We start from the raw sequence: 21,776 nt of genomic DNA, 5'->3' as shown, positions 1-21,776 counted from the left end.
TGGGGCACCTGGGTGGCTCAGTCGTCAACTGTCTGCCTTTGGCACAGGTCATGATCCCAGGGTCCTGGGATCGAGCCCCGCATTGGGCTCCCTGCTCAGCGGAAGCCTGCTTCTCCCTCTCCCCCTCCCCCTGCTTGTGTTCCCCCTCTCGCTGTGTCTCTCTCTGTCAAATAAATAAAATCTTAAAAAAAAAAAAATCAGAGAAAAACTCTAAAAGTAATTCAGTATATTTACCTTTATTACTCCTTAAAAATAATGTTAATTTTTGTTTTTGTATAATAATACCAAGTGTGTAACAGCTGATGTGGGTGTCTTCATTTTCATATTGATTTAGTGAGTATTAAGGTATATCAAGTCTTGAATCTTAAGTGTGATATTGATAAATATGTGAAAATTTCACATGATTTTTCTAGGTCAAGTAAAATGGCATTTTACATAAGGATTATAAACAATGATTGAAAGCATGATTTTAACTACAGTTATATCAAAGCAATTAAATATCTTGGACTGTAACATGATTTATTCAATAATATTTATTAAGATTTATATAAGTTATGGTAAGTATTCTCACTTATACAGTTTGGTGGATTGAAAAACATGATCACAAAATTTTGTAGCTCTTCTCATCAGGAGATAGAGTCTATTTCCACAGCCATTCCTCCAATCTGGGCTGATCTAGTGACTTGCTTTGGCAAATAGAATGGGGCAGATAAAGCTTGGTCTGAAGAGGACTTTCAGTTGCTATCATTGCCCTGGGACAGTAATGAAGCAGACTGAATCTATTGGAGGATGGGTGGTCACATGGAGAATAACCAAGCAAGGCAAACAGACAACAGTGAACACTGGCCATTTGGCACAGGAGTGAGGCCACCTTGGACCTTTCATTCTAGCCAGACTTCTAGCTCAATGCAGCCACATGGATGAGCCCAAGAAAACCCGAGAAGATTCCCACCTACCACACGGAATCATGTGAAATGATAAATTATTATAGTTTGAGGCCACTGAGTTTTGGGGAGTTGGTTATGCAAGTAATAAAAAGCAGAAACACATGAATGAACTGCTTTCTGGAGTTTGTTTGCATGTATTATTTGAGTATGGTTTAAGCAGGTGTTCTTTTGTTCTTTTAGCAGTTAGTTAATGAGTGACTACTAAGCACTTTGTACTAAGTGCTCTAGGAAATAAAAATATAGGTGTAAATAGTGTCAGTAGGGTAAGTAATAGTTGAGTTGGGGTGATAAATATTAAACTCTAAAAATAGGTATTATTGTAAAAGTTTACCTATGTGAGACATGACCTCCTATGTGCTCTAGGAATTCAGCAGGAACTTCTAGGAATTCCTTGAACTTGAGATTCAATGAAGTCTTTATAAGGGAGGTCATTTTTGAGCTAGGGTTCAAAAAATGGGAATCGCAGTAGGTGTTATGGAGAGGGGGCTTCAGTTGTAGGGAATAGATTGGGCAAATTCGATATAGAGGGTAAGGATTATATACTATGATAGGTAAGCCATCCAAATAGTAAGTGAAGGGGAGATAAAGTGAGAGAAAAATTTGAGAAAAACCAGATTAGATCCAGATGCTGGAGTCTAATTAATTTTGTATGTACCACATATCTATTGCCAAATAACAAGCCACCTAAAAGGTAGTGGCTTAAAACAGCACAGTTTGTTGTTTCTCACAGTTCTGTGGTTGGAACCAGGATAGTTTTCCTGCTGGTCTCACTTGCAGTTATTCTTGGCTTCAGTCATGTGATGGCCTGACAGGAATTGGAGCATCCAAGATGGCCGACTCTCATGTCTGGCAGTTGGTGCTGGCTGTTAGTTGGGACATTTTTTTTTTTTTCCACAAGCCTCTCATCCTTCAGTAGATTATACCAGGCTGCTGTACAGCATGGTAATCTCAGACTTCTAAGTCAGCAAGAACAAAAACTTCAGGGTGTTTGTAAGATCCCTGCTCTGTGATCCACACACCATCATTTCTACAAAATTTTGTTGGTCAAATAAGTTATTAGGCTGTTCAAATGCAAGGACATGGAGAACTAGATTTCACTTTTTTAAAAAAAGATTTTATTTATTTGAGAGAGAGAGAATGAGAGAGAGAGAGAGAGAGAGAGAGAGCACGAGACGGGGGAGGATCAGAGGGAGAAGCAGAATCCCTGCCAAGCAGGGAGCTGGATGTGGGACTTGATCCTGGGACTCCAGGATCATGACTTGAACCGAAGGCAGCCGCCCAACCATCTGAGCCATGAAGGCACCCTAGATTTCACTTTTGATGGGAAGTACAGCAATATCATGTTGCAAACAGGCATAAGCATAGGAAGGCTTGATTTATTGGCAGCTATTATAATAATCTATCACATCATGAATTACAAAGTGGTCTTAAATTGTAAGAATCCAGTGCCTTTTTTTATTTTTATTTTTTTATTTTTTTTTAAAGATTTTATTTATTTATCCATGAGAGACAGAGACAGAGAGAGAGAGAGAGAGAGAAGCAGAGGGAGAAGCAGGCTCCCAAGGAGCAGGGAGCCCGATTCGGGACTCGATCCCAGGACCCCGGGACCATGACCTGAGCCGAAGGCAGACGCTTAACCATCTGAGCCACCCAGGCGCCCCGTCCAGTGCCTTTTTTTAAAGCTGAGATTGACATAGCCAAGCTTTTTAAAATTAATTAATTATTTTATTTTAATTTTTTTTAGCAAGAGAGAGTGCACGCACCCACAGGGAAGGGGACAGGGGAGTGGGGGAGGGAGAGAGAGAATCTTAAGCCCCAAGGCAAGGGCTTGATCTCACAACCCTGAGATCATGACCTGAGCTGAAATCAAGAGTTGGACGCTTAACTAACTGAGCCACCCAGGCGCCCCTCTAAGCTTTGTTTAAGGAATGTGAATGTGGCCATTATGAATAGGTTATATTAAAAAAAGAACAATCTGGGGGCGCCTGGGTGGCTCAGTTGGTTAAGTGACTGCTTTCGGCTCAGGTCATGATCCTGGAGTCCTGTATCGAGTCCCGCATCGGGCTCCCTGCTCGGCGGGGAGCCTGCTTCTCCCTCCGACCCTCCCCCCTCTCATGTGCTCTCTCTCTCTCTCATTCTGTCTCAGATGAATAAATAAAATCTTAAAAAAAAAAAAAGGAACAATCTGAAGACAAGGAAGCAGAGTAGGAGACTTTTATACTAGTTTAGGTGAAGATAATGTTTATCTGAATTAAAAAATGGACATTTTATCTATGAACAGGGACTGACTTTTAATGTGTAGTTATGCAATATATAGTAAGCCTTTAACATTTGAATCCTTAAACTATGTAATTTATCTTCCTTATTTTATTTTCTACTGAAGTGTAAAAGTTGAGCATAAACTGTTTACATTTTCAAATACATATTTTTGTGATAAAATTAAAAAACCTACCTCGCAGAAATATTTGTTATCAAACAGTTGTTCTCTTTGGTTATAGTAAGGCTCCAATTGAATAGTCTTATAGTTATTTGGCTATTATATTGCATAGGGACAGCAGAGCAAATAAACTGATACGAATCAACCCATATGACCTGGCAGCTCACACAAAATTCCTAAGCATAGAACAAGGGCAATTTTGCTGAACCATTCTGGAAACGTGGAGGTAAGAAAGAAAAAGAAAAAGAAAATAAAAAAAGAACAGTCTCTGCCTCAGCAGTAAATGATGAGAAGTACCCTACTATTTCTCTTCTGTCCCTTGGTTTATCTACCTGTGTGCTTACCCACCTATCTACCTATCCACTGGCTTAGACTCTGCCTTAAAAAAACAAAACAATCAAAAAACATTTAATATTTGAGATAATTAAATATTTTTTGATATGTAACCTAGACAAATAGGAAGATTATCTTAAAAGGATAGAAAAGAAAATAGAAAAATTAAACATTGAATATTACCTCTTCGTGGTCTTCGTGGTCATCAAAATCAAGCTGTCTTCTTGTTGTGCATAGGGGTTGGAATGAGTATCCAAAAGTAAACACTGATTTTTTTTTGGACAGCTTTGTAGAGGAATAATTTACATGCCATACAGTGCACTCATTTTAAGTGTAAATATCAATCATTTTAAATGCATTTACAGAGTTCTGCAATCATCACCACATTCCGGTTTTAGAACATTTTTCTATCACCCTTCTTCCCACCATCAGCCCCAGGCAGCCACTAGTCTGCTTTCTGTCTCTTTTCTGGACATTTTGTATAAACAGTATCATATAGTCTGTAGTTTTCTACATCCGTCTTCTTTCACTGACCATGTTTTTGTGGTTTATCCATATTATAATATGCATTGATACCTGTTTTTTTTCTTCTTGCTGAATTGTGTGCCATTATACACTGATTTATGTGCAAATCTCCTATCTCCCTCCAAGACTCACCTTTCCTTTTTTTTCTTTTTCTTTTTTATTTGCCAGTAGTAGTGCTATTTTTAGTGCTATTTTAACAATTCTACTTTGGGGACATCTTGTAACAATTTCTATGCTGCTCTCTTACTTTTATACCATTAGTAGCTTTATACAGATGGTTGATCTCTTGAGAATGACTTGGCAATTGTTAACTCCTCAAACCTTTCATATATATATATGAAACACACACACATTATACAATAAGATGGCTTCCTGTAAAAAAAAAAAGACTATCACTCTTTTGACAGGGAATAAATTTAGCAATTTCTGTCTCTATGTTTCCTGGCATGCATTCAAAATGTTTGTGTTAGTCACCCATGAAATTCAGTCTATTCCTTTTACATGCTACTCCAGTATACTCTGTGATATTTTGGCTACAATTTTTGGTTATCAATCAAAATAATACTATATTTGGTTAATATGGGTAAAAAAACTTAAAAATGATATTTTCCTGAGGAAAAAAAGATTGTACAATATAAGATCCAGCTTACCGCATGCCTTTTGAAATGTGCTTTCAAAAGAATAATGAGAAATAATGTGCCCAATTTGAAAGTTTTAATTTTAATGCACATTTGTTTCTTTAGCATTTGTGGAATCCAACATCTGGAACGAATAGGGAAGAAGCTGAATCTCTTTGACTCCCTTTACTTCTGCATTGTGACATTTTCCACTGTGGGCTTTGGGGATGTCACCCCTGAGACATGGTCCTCCAAGCTTTTTGTCGTTGCCATGATCTGTGTTGCTCTTGTGGTTCTACCCATACAGGTAAACAGAGCCAGGGTAAATTTTATAGAAATGTGCAAATCTTATAAAATCAACTCTTTCATGCTTAGTAAGAAATGCAGGGTGGTTTATTAATGTAATATATTGACACATGTTATTATTGTATCTAGTCAATGAATTAAAATGGTCTCAGGAAACGCTTTTCCATATTATATTAGAAACTGACTTTTTTCCCCTCCGTTCACAACTGAAATAACTCACATCTCATTTCAATTCTTAAAGACGTTTCTTTGAAATATAAGGTATTTAATTATATTAATTATAAGATCATAGGACAATATAGTTTTAATTACAGAATGAGAGATCAAAGAAATAAACTTATGAAGGTTTGATTTCTTTTGGTTCTTGAAACAATATAAAAGCTAAATATTGCAATAAATAAAAACTGATCACGTATGTTGGTCAACTAAAACAAAATCTGAAGATGATATGTAACTAATATACAACATTCTAGGAGTGGATAAGGTGGTTGCAAAGGGACAGAGATATAAAAGGAGACTAAAGATAAGCAGATGCAATCTCCAGCTCTTTCCTACAGTGAGCTCTTAGGTGCCCATGGGTGAGCAGGTCAGAAACAGGATATGGCAAATACAAATCAAACTTGTATCTTCCATTACAAACCTCTGGCCACAGTATATCTAAATATCTTTTATGTAGGTATGGAAATGATCTTCCCACTTTTATCCAATCATGCATGTGTTCCTTCCTGACATCCCTCCACTTCCCTTACATACCAACTACAGCTGTACAACTAGAATGTGACCTTGTGTGTTGGGTATCTCTCATTGCATGAGATGGGTGCTGAACTTGGTTGAAGAAGGTAGAAGAAATGCCTTTGATGTTTTTCTCTTTGACGCAGTGCATGACACATCATGGCTGCCTGCTTTACCGGACATAAAGCAGAGGCACAAACCTTTTAGTGCTGTTATGATATAATAGGAAAATCATATTAATATGTTTCTGTAGAGACCTGAGGCCCCTGGGAAGCACTAGCAACTTGTACAGCAATCACATGAAAAGTCTGTTGTTGAAGGGAATACAGATAATTTGAATCTCAGTGAGTTCCATCTAAGAAATTGAGTGTATCTAATAAACGATGGATGTATTGCATTGATTTTTATTTTCATGTCTAAAGTTTTTTATTCATTTGTGGAAAATGCATTGCAGTTTGAACAGCTGGCCTATTTGTGGATGGAGAGACAAAAGTCAGGTGGAAACTATAGTCGACATAGAGCTCAAACTGAGAAGCATGTTGTTCTGTGTGTCAGTTCACTGAAGATTGATTTACTTATGGACTTTTTAAATGAATTCTATGCTCACCCAAGACTTCAGGTACATTAAAATTATGTTATGCCTTTGCTGGATCATAACTAACTAACATATTGTCCAAGTCAATTAACTGATGGTGCAGCCTGCATTCTGGAGGATTTTTATTTATACACTCAAATTTAGAAAGAGTAAATGAAGAACTGCGAATATAACCAGGAACATAGAAAAAAATGCTTAAGGAATACACAGTATTTTAAGTTTCCTTCTGTATCTACACTAAAAGACAGATGGAATTATGTTAATGCTACAAAGAAAGGTTTTCTTTGAATTAAATGGATTTTTTTTTCTCCCTTGGGTAATGCACAAATGACATTTTTATGAAACAGTAGAATTTAACATAAGATATCAAACAATGAAAAAGTCATTTCACAATATCATCTACTCACTTGAAATTATCAAAAGTTTTATCAAGTGTTGCTGATAGAAATGTGAAAGTCTGAAAGTTCCATTTTTCCTTTTGTTTCCCAGAGTGTACCTAGGTCTTATTTATCCTAGCAATGAGTGACCCCAAACTGGACAACAACTAGCTGAATTGAGAACAATAATTCAGAAAAAAAAAATCTTTTCATCTGTCTATGCAGATAAAATCCTCAGATACTTATGCCACTTGCTGTGTGGTACTGGGCCAGTGTATATTTAGATAATCTCCTTTTCCTGCTCAATGCACTTTCAGTCCAAACAGTAAGGAGCTACTTGAATGTCTTGTATTTCCTCAATAAATTTGTGTCAAGAGGTTGGACAGTCCTGAGATCAAAACAGTACTGAGTTATCTAATTAGGTCTCCCTTAAATAGATCTTTTTTTTCATGACTATATTGGAGATCTTTTAAAATACTATTTAAAAAATATTAAAAAATATATAATTTATAAATGATACTTAAATTACACCATACATTCTTTTGTTTTCATATAAATTAATTTGCATTTTTGAAGAAACATCATATTTATTTGTTGTTTTTATTATTATTCATATTAAGTAATTGTGGTTTTGCTCATTATCATCCATAAAGAAAACCTATTTTTGGGAAAATTTGATGCCCCAGGTTTTGATACCTAGTAATTTATTTTGTCTGATATCAATGTGGCAAATTCTCAAAACTCCCCAAATTTCCACTAGATACATTTTAGATGATAAAATAGTGAATGTTGCCCAAAGAATTGTAATTCCTATAATCAGTGTATTAAATTACTATCTTATCACTCAGAGTACTTTTGTATTTTTTCAAAAGGGTCATAATTTTGAAATATGTGATCTCAAAGTTTTAAATTTACTTTGTATTATCAATATTTTTATGAATCCTTATCCTTTCAGATATTCATCAGAGATTTTTCAGTATTATCAGTTCATAATATTTCCAAATGATATAAATCACCATCAGAAATCAAGTAAAAACTTGAAGTATGAATTGATTTTTAAGCACTTCTGTCCTGTATGTATTACATATTTTAGAATCAGCCTGAAGTTATAACTGAAAACTTCATAGGTTGGAAATGTCTACTGAGTATACACTGATTACCTTCTCTTCATGGTACTAATAAGATTGAAAAAGGTCAGGATGACCTTATGTTGCTTTATGAGATTTTTATATGTCTCAGTTATGTTTATTATAGTATCATGTTAATGTATGTCCAGGTTTTAAACACAAATTTTTACTTACTAGCAGGAGTTTATTTCTATATCATCATATTTCTAAATGTTCTTAGACATTCTGTTTACTTATGTAACATAAAACACAGCATTATTGATTTTGCCCCATTGCTCACCTTGTTTTGAATAGGATTATTATGTGGTGATTTTGTGTCCTACTGAAATGGATGTGCAAGTTCGAAGGGTACTGCAGATTCCAATGTGGTCACAAAGAGTAATCTACCTTCAAGGCTCAGCCCTTAAAGATCAGGATCTGTTGAGAGCAAAGTAGGTATCCCTATCTATTTTCCATCTTGCAATACTTTAATATCTCTTCTCTCCTCCAAATTTTAGCAATTTTCAGTCTTGCAAGATGTGTTTAAATATTTTTGAATACAGAATCTTGCCATAGTCCCTCTGCTGGTCAAATTGAAAGGTTAAAAGTATAAAATCAGTGTATTTGCTCCCTTCTTCAGTGCAAGGATGTTCAGCAGACCGTGTCCACACAACACAATGAGGAGTGTGGCATGGTGTGATTATCTCAAGCTGTCAGGCAAGAGCTGAGTTATCCAGACTCACTGTTAGAGTAGTCTCCAAATCCCTGAATACTGTTTTTATTCCACAAATAAAAATTTGGGGCTAACCATTCTATGAAATGCCAAAGCAGTTTGAGTCAGGGTTTAAATTCTAGAGTTTGTTTTATGTACCGGGCAGATGACACTTGTGATGTCCCTGGGGCTGGAGGAAGGTAACTGGGTCTTAGTTGCTCTTTTCCTGTAGCACATGTGCTAGTCAACCTGGCTTAAAGGTGACATAGGCACACACCTTTGTCACAGGTCATGGGATCGTTCCATATGAACAGACTGAAAACATGGTTGGGCCGACCACGGACACCAGGGAGTCAGGGCCTCTGCAAACAACACCCGTCGTTTCAGAAGCCAGAAGAAACCTTCAGCAGGGGTGGTTTTGCTCCATGTTTTCTGTTGCTTTTAAAGTTTTAAACATGTCTTTGTTGGGGAGGAAGAATATCCTATCCCCTTCTAGATCCTTCTAGCTGGACTAAGAATCAAATTGACATGAGACAGATTAACAGGAGAAAATCAAATTTAATAGTGTACGTACAGGGAATCCATACAGACATGGAACTTCCAAAGACAGGAAAATATGTCACTCTGAGCTAAGGAGAAGGGGTAGAGGTCTGGGACTACCAGGGGAAGGAAAGCAAGTTACAGGGAGATGAACAAGAGTGCTGTGTATTGTGTAAGACTGATGAATCACAGACCAGTGCCCCTGAAACAAATGATACATTATATATTAATAATAAAGAAAAAAAAAAGAGTAAATGTTTGGTAAACAAATGTTTGCTGGGCCACTCAGAAACAATGGGACATGGAGGACTTGAATCAAACAGGCTTTGCTAGGTTCTTCCTTGCCTGCCCTCCCTAGTTTGTATCATAATGTAGTTATCTATGGTGATACCTCCCTTCCTGGAGCAGATTTTCTGTCTAAATTCTTTTCAGGCAGTTGAGGAGGGAGATAAAGAGCTTTCCTGAATCTGCTGGGTTTTGATTGCTTTTTAGCTGAAAGTAATCTTCATGAAAACGTGGCCCATCTTGGAGTGGCCTTGGATCCTACCTCTCCATATTTGTCCCTGAGTTGTCTTATGTGCTCTTAAATTTAAGTCTCCTCACTGAATTTGAGAGCATAAGTGTTTTTTTATTTTGTTGCTTTATTTTTTCTGGATGGCTTGAGTATGTGTGTTAGTGGAGATGGGTGTGTTTATGCATGTTGTGTGTGTGTGTGTGTGTGTGTATGTGGATAGTGGAAAAGAACAGAAGAAAACTCCCAAAATCCTTTTTGCTGCTTAATTCTGCAAAGTGATGACTAGATATTTTGTAACTGGAACTTTGACATTACCTTTGATTTATATACAGTAGGGCAATTTAAGTGAGATTTTTCAATGATTTAATAACTTCTGAAACAAAAAAGTTAGTAGAAACCATCAGGATATAATGAATGGTACCTAATTAGGAAATTTAGCTTCTTTGAGAACATATTAGTATTTCCGGTGGATTAAATACTTCATAGATATTGTCAATGTACACACAAGAGTTAAGTCAGATTCTCCTAGTACCTCAAGCAATAGATGGCTTTAGGTGTTTGCTATTTGCTATCTATATACATTTTTTGGGAGCTCTAAAGAAATAGTTGCTTAGACACTAACATAATTTGGATCTTTATATTCATCTGTATAGATAATCAATATGCTTAATTACTGTATGCATTAAGTTATTCACATAAGAATAATTCCCATATTATGTTCACTATGAATTTATGCGATAATTGAAGGCTTTTTATTACCTAATAAATTAATCTAAGCTATTAGTATTAGCTGTTAGTATTTTAGCTTGATACTATAGAAGGGAGCCGAATTTGCTACCCCAAAATATGCCTCAGTGGTGTAAGGATTATTGTGAGCTGGTTATTTTTAAGAAACAGCAGACACAGGAAAAACTGAAAACCTAGTAGAAGTTAATCCTTTTGTAAGGGACATTTCCATTTATAAGGGAAATCTCCATCCATAAGGGTGTCTCTCTCTCTCTCTGTACTTGGAAGAGGATGACTCAATCTCTGCAAACTCTTGTGAATGGAGAAAGCAAGGACCTAAATCTGTATGACAACCTACGCTGGTTTACTGTGCTTTTCTTGATAGGTTCCCATAACTGGCTCACCGTAAGCCAAACATCTTGGTCTTTAGCTGAAAATGGTGTTTAAGGTGGTGGCTTCATGGGAGAGGAGTTAATCAGTTTTCCAGGGTGTCTCCCACGTATACAGGAGGTATACGTGTTATTAAACTTCTGTTTGCTTTTCTTCTGTTAATCTGTCTTTTTATTACAGAGGAGTCTCAGCCAAGGACCTAGATGGGTAGAGGGAAAATGATTTATCTTTTTATTCATGATTTATTTAGGATTAACAATTCATTTATTATTAATATTATTAAAATGATTTCTCAGCAAAGTCAATCACATTTACAAGAAGCATTCATTCATTGGAATATACCAAGGATGAGAATGAGGATGAGAGAGGTAGCAGGCTGGTAATACTAAAAAATCTGGGTTAAGAAAGAAGTATTCATTTTATGTTCATTTCTTATCCTAATGTCATATAAAGATTTGGGATTTAATGTTAACTAATACATTCTTCAACACAATTTCCCATGCAAGAAACAAGGAGTAGGATTCTCCAAACCAGTTCCAAAGGTCAGTTGCATGAATTTTGAATTGCTTTGTTGAAGATGATGTTTAGAAAATGTTATGCAATACTAATTATCTTATAACCATGACTCAATATTTTTCCAAAACTGTTTGGTTTGATCTAATTTCCTGGACTTTTATCTTTCCTCTGCATAGAAAAAAAATTTGGGGGGGGTGGAGGTTTATTTTATCATAATGAATCAGAAAGATAAAACATTCCTTATTTTGAAATTAACATTTTTATGTTTTTATTTTTTTTAAAGATTTTTTATTTTTAAGTAATCTCTACACCCAATGGGGAGGTTGAATTTACAATCCGAGATCAATAGTCGCATGTTCTACCGACTGAGCCAACCAGGCACCCCAACATATTTATGTTTTTAGAACATTATTTATCAAGCACTGAAACCTACTGTTTATCACCAAATTTAAGAAATGTAGAACTTTAGTATAAAGGACAAGGGTTGGGAACAAGATGATGAATCATCTCCAAGAAATGTAAATGTACAGTAGAGTTTGATATAAGAATACTAAGTAGCTCTTCCTTCTCTCTTAGTTGAGTAACTTTGCAGTTAAAATGTAACTAATCATAAAGTAAAGGCCAATACAACTCCCTTAGTTTATACATGAAAAAATATATAATCATAAAAGAGAATAAAATTTGAGTGTTTTTTTAATTTTTGTTATTATGAACTGTTGAGTTATATAGTCAATTCAACAACCATTGCTTTGTTTATAATCAAGTACAGTCATGATCTGCTAGAAATCTAACTATCGTTTAAGCCTAAGGATACTCATAGTTTATTTGCACTTTGTGTACATTGGACTAAGCATTGGAATTCTATTTTTCAGACACTACAAAGATATTTCAGTGTATGATTATTATTATTATTTTTTTGTCTGTATTTAGGATGGATGATGCTGAGGCCTGTTTTATTCTGAGCAGCCGTTGTGAAGTGGATAGGACATCATCTGTAAGTTTCTAAAAGTCTCTTTCATAATTGTTCTTATTCCCTTAGAAGATTTTTAAAAAATTTTTTTAAAAATCTGCCTATGTTAAATATAGGTAACTTTAAAATATTGCTAAAGGGAAGCAAATATCTCTCAACTGTCTTTGCCGTAATATAAGAAGAGCAGCATTATGGACTGTGTCAACAAAACTGTTTTTTGAAGTAGTTTCTACTAGTCCTTGGGTTTTCTGTTGATCAAAATGAAATAGGTCATATATTTTTATTAAATATGTCCTTTCCTATGTAATTTCATTAAAATGGTCTCCATTTCCTCAGCTCAAAACAAAGCAGATGGATCAGGCAGTCTGCATTAGAATCAGTTGGAGAGCTTCTAAAAAAGTATGCATTCATGAAAATTTTATTCAGTGTATATGAAGTGGGGATCAAGAATCTGTGTATTTTTAAAAGATCCCCACGTGATTGGGAAGCACACCTCAACTTGACACCTTTGGCTTATATGATCTCTGTGATTTTTTTTGGCAAAAAGTTGTATAAACTCATAATTAAATTAAATTAAATTAAATATAATTTACCAAATTATAACTTGTGTTTTTAAACATGCATTCTAATTTTATTGTTTTTAAAAAGTACTTTATTATTTTATATTGAGCAGGTACTATTAACTCCTGTGTTTCTAAGCCAATGAGTTTATCTTTAGTCATATCTGTGGTACAGAGACAAAGCCTTGGTGGCTTCTGTAGTGACTGAGGAAAGGCAATCTATGCATGGGTCTTTCAGGGACATCATTTGGTTTTTTTCTGGAGCATTTAATAGGACACTCTGTTATATTAAATTAGACTGTGAGTCCTGAATGTGGCAGGCTCTATGTTCTCCTGTTGACCTCACTCTAATTTACCTAAGTTCTTATTCAGTTCTAAACTAATTTTCTCATCCTTTATTTGAAGAGGGTTGTTAGGGCTTGTATTGTATTCCCTAAAATTCATATATTGAAGCCCAATCCCCCCAGTACTTCATAATGTGAACTTATTTGGAGATAAAGTCTTAATAAAGACAATCAAGTTATAATGTGCTCATTAGGGTGGACCTTCATCCAATATGATTGGTGTCCTTGTAAAAAGAGGAAATTTGGAGACTGTCAGTTATCAGGGAGAATGCCATATGAACATGAAGACAGCCATCAATAAGCCAAGGGGAGTGGCCTGAAACAGATCCTTCCCTCCTTGCCCTCAGAAGGAATCAACCCTGCCAGTACTTTGATTTTGGATTTCCGGTCTCCAGGACTGGGAAATAATAAATTTCAGTTATTTAAGCCACCAGTTTGTTCCACTTTGTTACTGTAGCCTACCAAACTAATATAAGAGCATAGAGCAAATATAATTTGGAAAAATTTGTGAAATATCTCTCTTTATATATTTCTAAAAATTCATCTGTTCCCCTTCTTCTCCATGGTTGCTATCTTAATTCAGACCACACCCTCCTCAGTTCACTTAAGTACTATTTCAGGAGTTTCTTAATTGGTTTGACACATTAGGTGGTCCAAAGGTATTTATGGAATAAATGAATTTGAACTGATCATAATCTACTGTCTGTTTCCATAATTATTTAACTTATGTAATTGTGAATCTTGTGCCCCTTAAGCAGTAACTTGGTTTTAAAGTACTTGCAGTCCTCCAGTATCAATAATGTTTTGAGTAACAAGGAGAAGCATAAACATTAATAAATAAATATATAATATCTTTTAGAGTACCCTTTAAACTGTGAATTTGAGATCACTCAGTTAAACAAATGTGTTCCATTTCTTTCTGACACTCTGCTAAATTGACAGGAAATGAATAAAAAATTTCACTCATTAGGACAAAGGAGATGGTAGATGAGACAGCACTAACACAAGTTTGGAAGCTAGAAAGCAGATGGATGAGTGGTAACCGACTTAGACAGAAGGAAGTTAAAATTTAAGTTGAGAGAGGAAACAAGTCAGGCTGCTTTTTACAATGTACCCTCAAAAGTCTCAAGAAATAGAGGCACCAGATGCTTCTGTAAGTAGGGTTATATGTGGGACTAAACATATGAATAGTGATTAAAAGTTTGTAAAAGAAGCAATTAGATTCCCTGAATCTCTCCAGAAATCCATTGCTGATCCCTTTCCCCACCCTGGGAACAGGTTTACTGTTGGCATAATTTGATCCAGGGATATCCTTCACTCAGAACCAGTAGGTGCAGCAGAGAGTTGGGGTAAAGTCAAAGATATTAAAGAGTAAGTTGCTCCACTGAATGTGACGTGCTTCTCCCAAATGACTCAGAAACTTAATAGTTAGGTCCACATCTCCACTGGCACAATATTAGAGGAATTTTCTCTGGGGAAATGGTACATCACAAGAGAGAATGTGTGTAAATATATAAAGTCTGAAGTTCCCTAGTGCAGTATCACAGATTAATCACCCTACAGTAAGGTCTGTGTGAAAATAAGATTCCCACATTCAGTGAAGTCCCAAATAGCTTTTGAGTGTTTAATTTCTACATATGTTCAGATAACAGACATCACTAAACATTTAAGTAAATTCCTGACGAGGAAAAGAAAGAATGGATGAACAAACATAAAAAGTGTATAGAAAAGAGGAACTCAGAGGAAACAAACAAAACTACACAATTCTGGGAGAAGAAATAGATTTTAAATTATATAACAAATATCCTCAGAATAATATGAGAAGTTGAGGAGAGTGTACATATATATAAAACAAGAATAGTAGGCTGTAGAACAAAAAAAAATTGAAGTCAAAACAAGAAACACTTAATGAACCAAAAATAGTTCCTGGAAATTAAAAATAGGGTAACACATGAAAAATTGTATAAAAGATTTAGGAGGAAAGCAAGAGAGGTGAGGAAACAGGGCAAAGTATTATGCCCAAGATTGGAGAGACTGACACACAAATATGGAGAATAGTATTTACCCCAGCAAAGACTCATGAGTGGAAATCAACCTGGGAATCAGTGTGGGGGCAGGAAAACCTGAACTGTAATTGATGAATTGCTGGAGGTTCAGTGCAGACAACTTTGAGAGTTAAAAAACCCCTGGGCAATGTAGTCCTGGGGAAAGGATACCATAATTTTGTGAGATTTACTTCCAGGAGTTTGACCAGGTTCTCACAATAAATATGAGAGAAAAATCCGTTTGGGATTTCAGCAAGGGTCAGGAAAAAGGAACCATTTTGAATTACACCAGAGAATTCTCTTCTCTTAACAGGTCTTTCCCTCAGGGAAACTAGTTAACCAGAGCTTAACCTGCTGGAAACCTAGTTATCAGAGCCTAACTGATCTGGGACAAGGGTAATACCCAATTCAGACCACTCTAGCCATCCTTTCTCAATTAAGGGGGCAGGACACTGAAAAAACATTTGTGAAGGTCACAGTCCAGAGGTGTTGGCTCACTAAAAGACTGACACCAAATCATGGGACTATAAAACGCTTCCCCAAACCCCCAGCTTACTTGCACATGTCTAAAGATCTATTTATAGCAGTTCCTTTAACTTTGTATATTATGACTGGCTATCAAGAAAAAATTACAAAGCATACCGAAAGTCAAAAAAATGCAATTTGTAGAGACAGAACAAGTATCAGAACAGACATGGCAGGGATGTTGAACTTACCAGACCAATCATTTAAAATAGCTGATTAATATGCTAAGGGCTCTCATGGATAAAATAGACAGCATGCAAGAACAGATGGGTAGTGTAAGCAGAGAGAAACCTTAAGAAAGAACCAAAAGGTAATATTAGAGATAAAAAAAAAATTATAACAGAAATGAAGAATGTCTCTGATGGGCTTATTAGTAGACTGGACATGGCTAAGGAAATAAGCTTTGAACTTGAGGATAAATCAACAGAAATCTCCAAAACTAAAAAGCGAAGAGAACAAAGACTGAAAAACAACAACCACAACAAAAACCCAAACTCAGACGGAATATCCAAGGACTCTGGGACAACTGCAAAAGGTGTAACATACGTGTAATGGAAATATCTGAAGGAGAAGAAAGAAAGGAATAGAAGAAATACTGGAAAGCATAATAACTGAGGATTTCCCCAAATTGATACCAGACACCAAGCCACAGATCCAGGAAGCTCAGAGAACACCCAGCAGAAGAGATGTCAAAAAAAAAAAAAAAAAAACAAAACACCTAGATGTATCATTTTCAAATTACAGAAAATCAAAGATGAACTCCTGAAAGAAGCCAAGGAGGGGGGGAACACCCTAACTACAATGGAGCAAAGATAAGAATTTCATCTGACTTATCTTCAGAAACAATGCAAGGAAGAAGAGAATGTAGTAAAACATTTAAAGTGTTGGGAAATAATACAGAAGAGAAGTCAGTGTCAGAGTTTAGGGTACTTTGAACAGAGGGACAAGCAGAAGGGCCTGGGTCCTAGTAACTGAGTGTAGTTTTAGGTCTTGACAGATGGCAAGAAGAAAAACCAATATCCATGAGTGGCACTAAGTATATGTTATTTCTGCTCCTTTGGCAAAGCCTGGAGAGTCTCTCAATTGTTTTGTGTATGTGTGTACAGGGTCTTACAGAAGTGTTCATAGTCCTTAGAGAAACAGACTTTCAGGACTTGATTACAAAAATGGATGGCAGACTATTCCTAGTGTGCTCAAATCTGGACACACCAGCAGGCTACCATTCATCTCTTTTTTAAATGATTTTTACATATGTGGGCATGATGATCCAATTAAAGATTTATCAGAAAAAAATATAGGAACCCAGAAAAATGTTGCACTATGCTAAATAGCTATGTGTTAGTATTGAAGACACCATATTGCTTGATAATGAACATACTCCCATATTAGCTATTGTCTTAGGACAGGCCTGGCATAGTCGCTGCTGCAAACAATTCTACATTGTTTCCTACAGAGAAGTTGGTTCACAACTTCTACTCCACCTATGTTTGGTTTAAATCCTATCAGGAGAGGCTCCGTAGCTCAGGGGTTAGAGCACTGGTCTCGTAAATCCTATCAGGAGAGTTGAAACTCTGCTCTTTGATTCCCCAAAGGTTAATAAATACATCATTTTTGGCAAAAACTCTAGGTCGTCTTGTTTTGATTATAACTTTTTATACATATGAGGTGTTGTTGGCCCAGACAAACTATTTTAGTTGCCTCTCCCCAAGTAGGTCATTCCTTTTGGGAGGTGGGTAGAAGAAGAGAATAAGTAAGTCGTTCTTTATGATTATCCAGTCCTGCTACAGTTGAATCATTTCACATTCATTAAACCTTTCTTGTATCTTCATTTAGAGGAAAATGAGCTCTAGAATTTTACACTTAATACAGTCAGGTCAGTATCACTGTCACTTGTACTTGCTTTGGGGAGTGAAAGTAAGTGAGTGTCTTGGGAGGGCCAGAAGGCCTGGAATCATGATATGTTCCTACATGATGAAATTATGCTTCACTTGACTAGGAACTATCTGGTCTCTCTAATTTTAATCAAGCTCACTCACGTTAGACAAATGAATCACGTGGGAAAATTTTAGGAGATTTTCAGGAAACTCTTTTCTATCCTGCAAGAGATAGCAAGAGATAGCAATCAGTCACTCCTACTTTGCATACTCTGCAGCAGGGGTTGAGAAATAGTGTTGAAACTATTGGATAGTGAGCAGAAACATGTAGATTTATATTTTACCGATACAGTTACAGAACAAAGTAAAAAGTTTTACTTTGGTAAAGGTCAACTACATTGAACCTTCCTTGGAGAAATATTTGTTAAATAAATAAGATTAGGCAATTTTTTTCTTTCCTTAATTTTAATTCCAAAGATATGTATGTAAAATTAATTAGTGAAATGTTTATGATTTCTTAAGAAGTAATTTAGACTAATTTTTTTTTAAAGATTTTATTTGTTTATTTGAGAGAGAGAGTTAGTGAAAGAGGGCATGAGCAGGGAGGAGAGGGAGAAGCAAGGTCCTTGAAAGCAGGAACCCCGACGTGGGGCTCAACCCCAGGATCCCAAGATCATGACCTGATCAGAAGGCAGACACTCTACCGACTGAGCTACCCAGATGCCCCTAGACTAATTTTTTTTACATATTTTTTCCTAAAATGAACCTTTCCAATAAATGTTTTTAATATATTAGATTTACCTTGCAATATTTTCCTGCTATATTTATGCACATGAGTTAGCATTATCTGTTGTGTGGAGAAAATAAAATTTTAAAACCTATAGAGCTAAATTTTCGATATTAGGCATACTTCCACAGAAATTTTTCTAAATGTGGTTCAAAATCATTTTGATATGATGGCCCAAAAGACACATGAAAAGATACTCAACATCAGTAATGATCAGGGAAATGCAAATGGCTAAAATTAAAAAGACAAGAAGCAACAAGAATTGACAAGGATATGGAGAAAAGGAAACACTTGTGCACTGTTTGTGGGAATGTAAACTGGTGCAGTCACTGTGGAAAACAGTATGGAGGGTCCCCCAAGAATTAAAAATAGAAATACCATATAATCCAGTAATTCCACTACCAATATTTACCCAAAGAAAATGAAAACACTAATTCAAAAAGATATATACATTCCTATGTTTACTATCGCAGTATTTGCAATAGCCAACATATGGAAGCAACTTTAGTATTCATTGATAGACAAATGGATAAGGAAGATGTGGTACACACACACACACAAGTGCACACACTTGATGGAATATTATGCAGCCATAAAAAAGGATGAGAGCATGCCATTCGTGACAACATAGATAGACCCAGAGGATATTATGTTAAGTGAAATAAGTCAGAGAGAGAAAGACAAATACCATATGAATTCACTCATATGTGGAATCTAAAGAAACAAATGTATAAACAAACAAAAAGCAGAATTAGACCTATAAATATATAAAACAAACTGATGGCTGCCAGAGGGGTAGAGAGTGGGGGGTTAGACAAAACAGATGAAGGGGAGTGGAATGTATAGGCTTCCAGTTATGCAATAAGCAAGTCATGGGAATAAAAGGCACAACATAGGGAATATGGTCAATGATATGGTAATAGTGATGTATGGTGACAGATGATCTACACTTGTGGTGAGCATAGCATAAGGTATAGAGATGTTGAATCACTATGTTGTGCACCTGAAACTAATGTAACTGTGTGTCATCTATACTCAAAAAATTTTTTTAAATCATTCTATTATGAAAATGTTATATTATTTTCTTTGATAGAGTTACACCTTTGAAAAATGTTGATTGCACACTATTTCTGATACATACACATGCATTTATTATTGCTGAGTTGCAAAATTGAATGAATGAGTTGTGTTGTTTTATTTTTTTAATTTTTTTAGAAGATTTTATTTTTTTGAGAAAGAGAGTGCACACAAGCGGGAGAGGGGCAAAAGGAGGGGGTAAGCAGACTCCCTGCTGGGCAGGGGATCCCCCCCTTCCATGTGGGGCTTGATTCCAGGACCTGAGATCACAACCTGAGCCAAAGGCAGATGTTTAACCGACTGAGCCACCCAGGCACCCCATCTCCTATTGTTTTAATAATATTTTTTAAACCAGGCAGAATACTGCCAAATCTAGTATTAGTTTCTGTGTATTCTAATTGGGAGAGGCAGAGCTGTGAATATCAAAATGAAAAATGAATAAATATTCCAAAGGATTCTGTTTTGGAATTAATAATATTTCATAAAAATAAATGTATTCCTATGTAAAGTTTTATATTCTTTATTCAGATATCATAGGGTAATCATGAACCTGGAAGGGCTATAGCAGCATCCTTAGTAAATTTTTTTGAATCACAAAAATTATTTTAAAAAAATCATTAAGTGTAGTTTCATTAAAGTCAAAAATCCTTTTGATGATTCTAGATCAACGTTAATTTAAAAGAATGAATGAAGCTCAAGGATGCCTAGCTGGCTCAGTCAATAGAGCATGTGACTCTCAATCTCAGGGTTGTAGGTTTGCGCCCCACGTTGGATGTAGAGATTACTAAAAAAATAAATCTTAAAAAAAAAAGAATGGAGCACATGATATCTGCATTTTAAAGAAAATGCCCATTTTTTTCTTAAGACGATAACATTTTTATTTTATTTATTATTTATTTATTTTTATTTTAAAGATAACAGACTTTCAAACATGTATTTTTCTACATAACTTATTGTGAAGAATGATAACATTTTTAAAACACCTAATATTGTAATGCTAATTTTCTATAAAAATCTTGCATGTTTATATAGAACTGGAGCTCTAGTCCATGTTGCTACTCTTGGTATACGTATTTTAGCTCATTTTTTCGAGTCCATTTAATAAAGCAAACAAGCAGAAAGGAACCAAACAAATTTGACATTTCGTGAGTAGCTTTCATGTGGTCAGGCATTTTGTGCACATTATGTCATTTCATGCTCACCACAATTGTTTTACAGACGAGAGAACCAAGGCTCAGGGTTGTTAATTAGATTTCCCAGATCGGCTGAGTCTGGACTCTACCCAGGTCAGGTCAACTTTAACACTCCTTTCTTTGGACCAAACTGCTTCCCATGGTGATAATAGCTTACTATTTGAACGGGTCACACATTTGTACATAAAAGTGGTTCCACAGTTTGAAATTTTAATCAGAAAAAAAATATATATGTATATAGGATTTCAGGCATCAGTTGTCTGTTCTACTTCCCATTTTTAGTCCGTTTCCTAAAAGAAGATAATGACTTTAAATCCATTAAAGTGCTGATACTATATTTTGTATTTCTGCTTTGTAAGAATATGGCATTTGTTTCTTTCTTTCCTTCAGCTTTCATTCCCAATTTTCCATGATCCAATTTTGGTCTTTGGTACTTCCATTTTTGCATTTGAAGACTGATATCATTTACCTTTTGTCCTGTGATCAAAACTAAGTCTTCTGCCATTGTTTATTGATTAAGTCTAAATGTTGGACGCAATAAACATTTAGAATTTGGTGACTATGTACACACTGTTCACTGAAGACCCAGTGGTCACTTTGACTACATATTTTCTTTTTTGTATTATTTTCTGCCATACCCTAAATTTTATAAAAAAATCCACTGTATATTATAGGTATTTGTTAACATTCATTATTTTTTCATTGCTGTTTATTGCAGATTTGCTATCTGCACTTACTATCCTACCCTAAGTAAATTTATTATTTACATTTTCATGTAAGGTTTACATGTCTCAGTCCACTTAGCTTCAAATTTACCTAGGGCCAATTGACATAATTATTTGTATGCTTCTTAGACCTGCTTCTTAGACCTGAGCATAGCATAGGAATAAAAGTGCTGTAGGGTAACCCTATCACCACTATTAACCATTCATTCATTGAACAAATATTTATTGAGTGGTTTATTGTCCAAGCATCGATGTACCAACTGAAGATATATTTATGAACATAGCAGTGAAAAAAAAAATCTC

At 35.5% G+C, this 21,776-nt stretch overlaps 1 protein-coding gene across 2 annotated transcripts in view; it reads left to right on the top strand.

Moving 5' to 3' along the window:
• The window catches only part of KCNT2 (potassium sodium-activated channel subfamily T member 2), a 379,267-nt gene that overhangs the window by 180,762 nt on the left and 176,729 nt on the right, over positions 1-21,776 (top strand). For both annotated transcript variants that reach the window (XM_035010164.1, XM_035010163.1), the window contains exons 9-12: positions 4,986-5,166; positions 6,352-6,516; positions 8,291-8,427; positions 12,304-12,367. In XM_035010164.1, the coding sequence (XP_034866055.1) occupies positions 4,986-5,166; positions 6,352-6,516; positions 8,291-8,427; positions 12,304-12,367 (547 nt within the window). The remainder of the gene's footprint in view (positions 1-4,985; positions 5,167-6,351; positions 6,517-8,290; positions 8,428-12,303; positions 12,368-21,776) is intronic.

This window comes from Mirounga leonina, unplaced genomic scaffold, assembly GCF_011800145.1.
Source record: "Mirounga leonina isolate KUSES-001 unplaced genomic scaffold, KU_Mleo_1.0 Mir_154, whole genome shotgun sequence".
Classification (NCBI taxonomy): Eukaryota; Metazoa; Chordata; class Mammalia; order Carnivora; family Phocidae; genus Mirounga; species Mirounga leonina.
The sequence above is the reverse complement of the archived record's forward strand: the minus strand, read 5'-3'. Positions and strand labels throughout refer to the sequence as shown.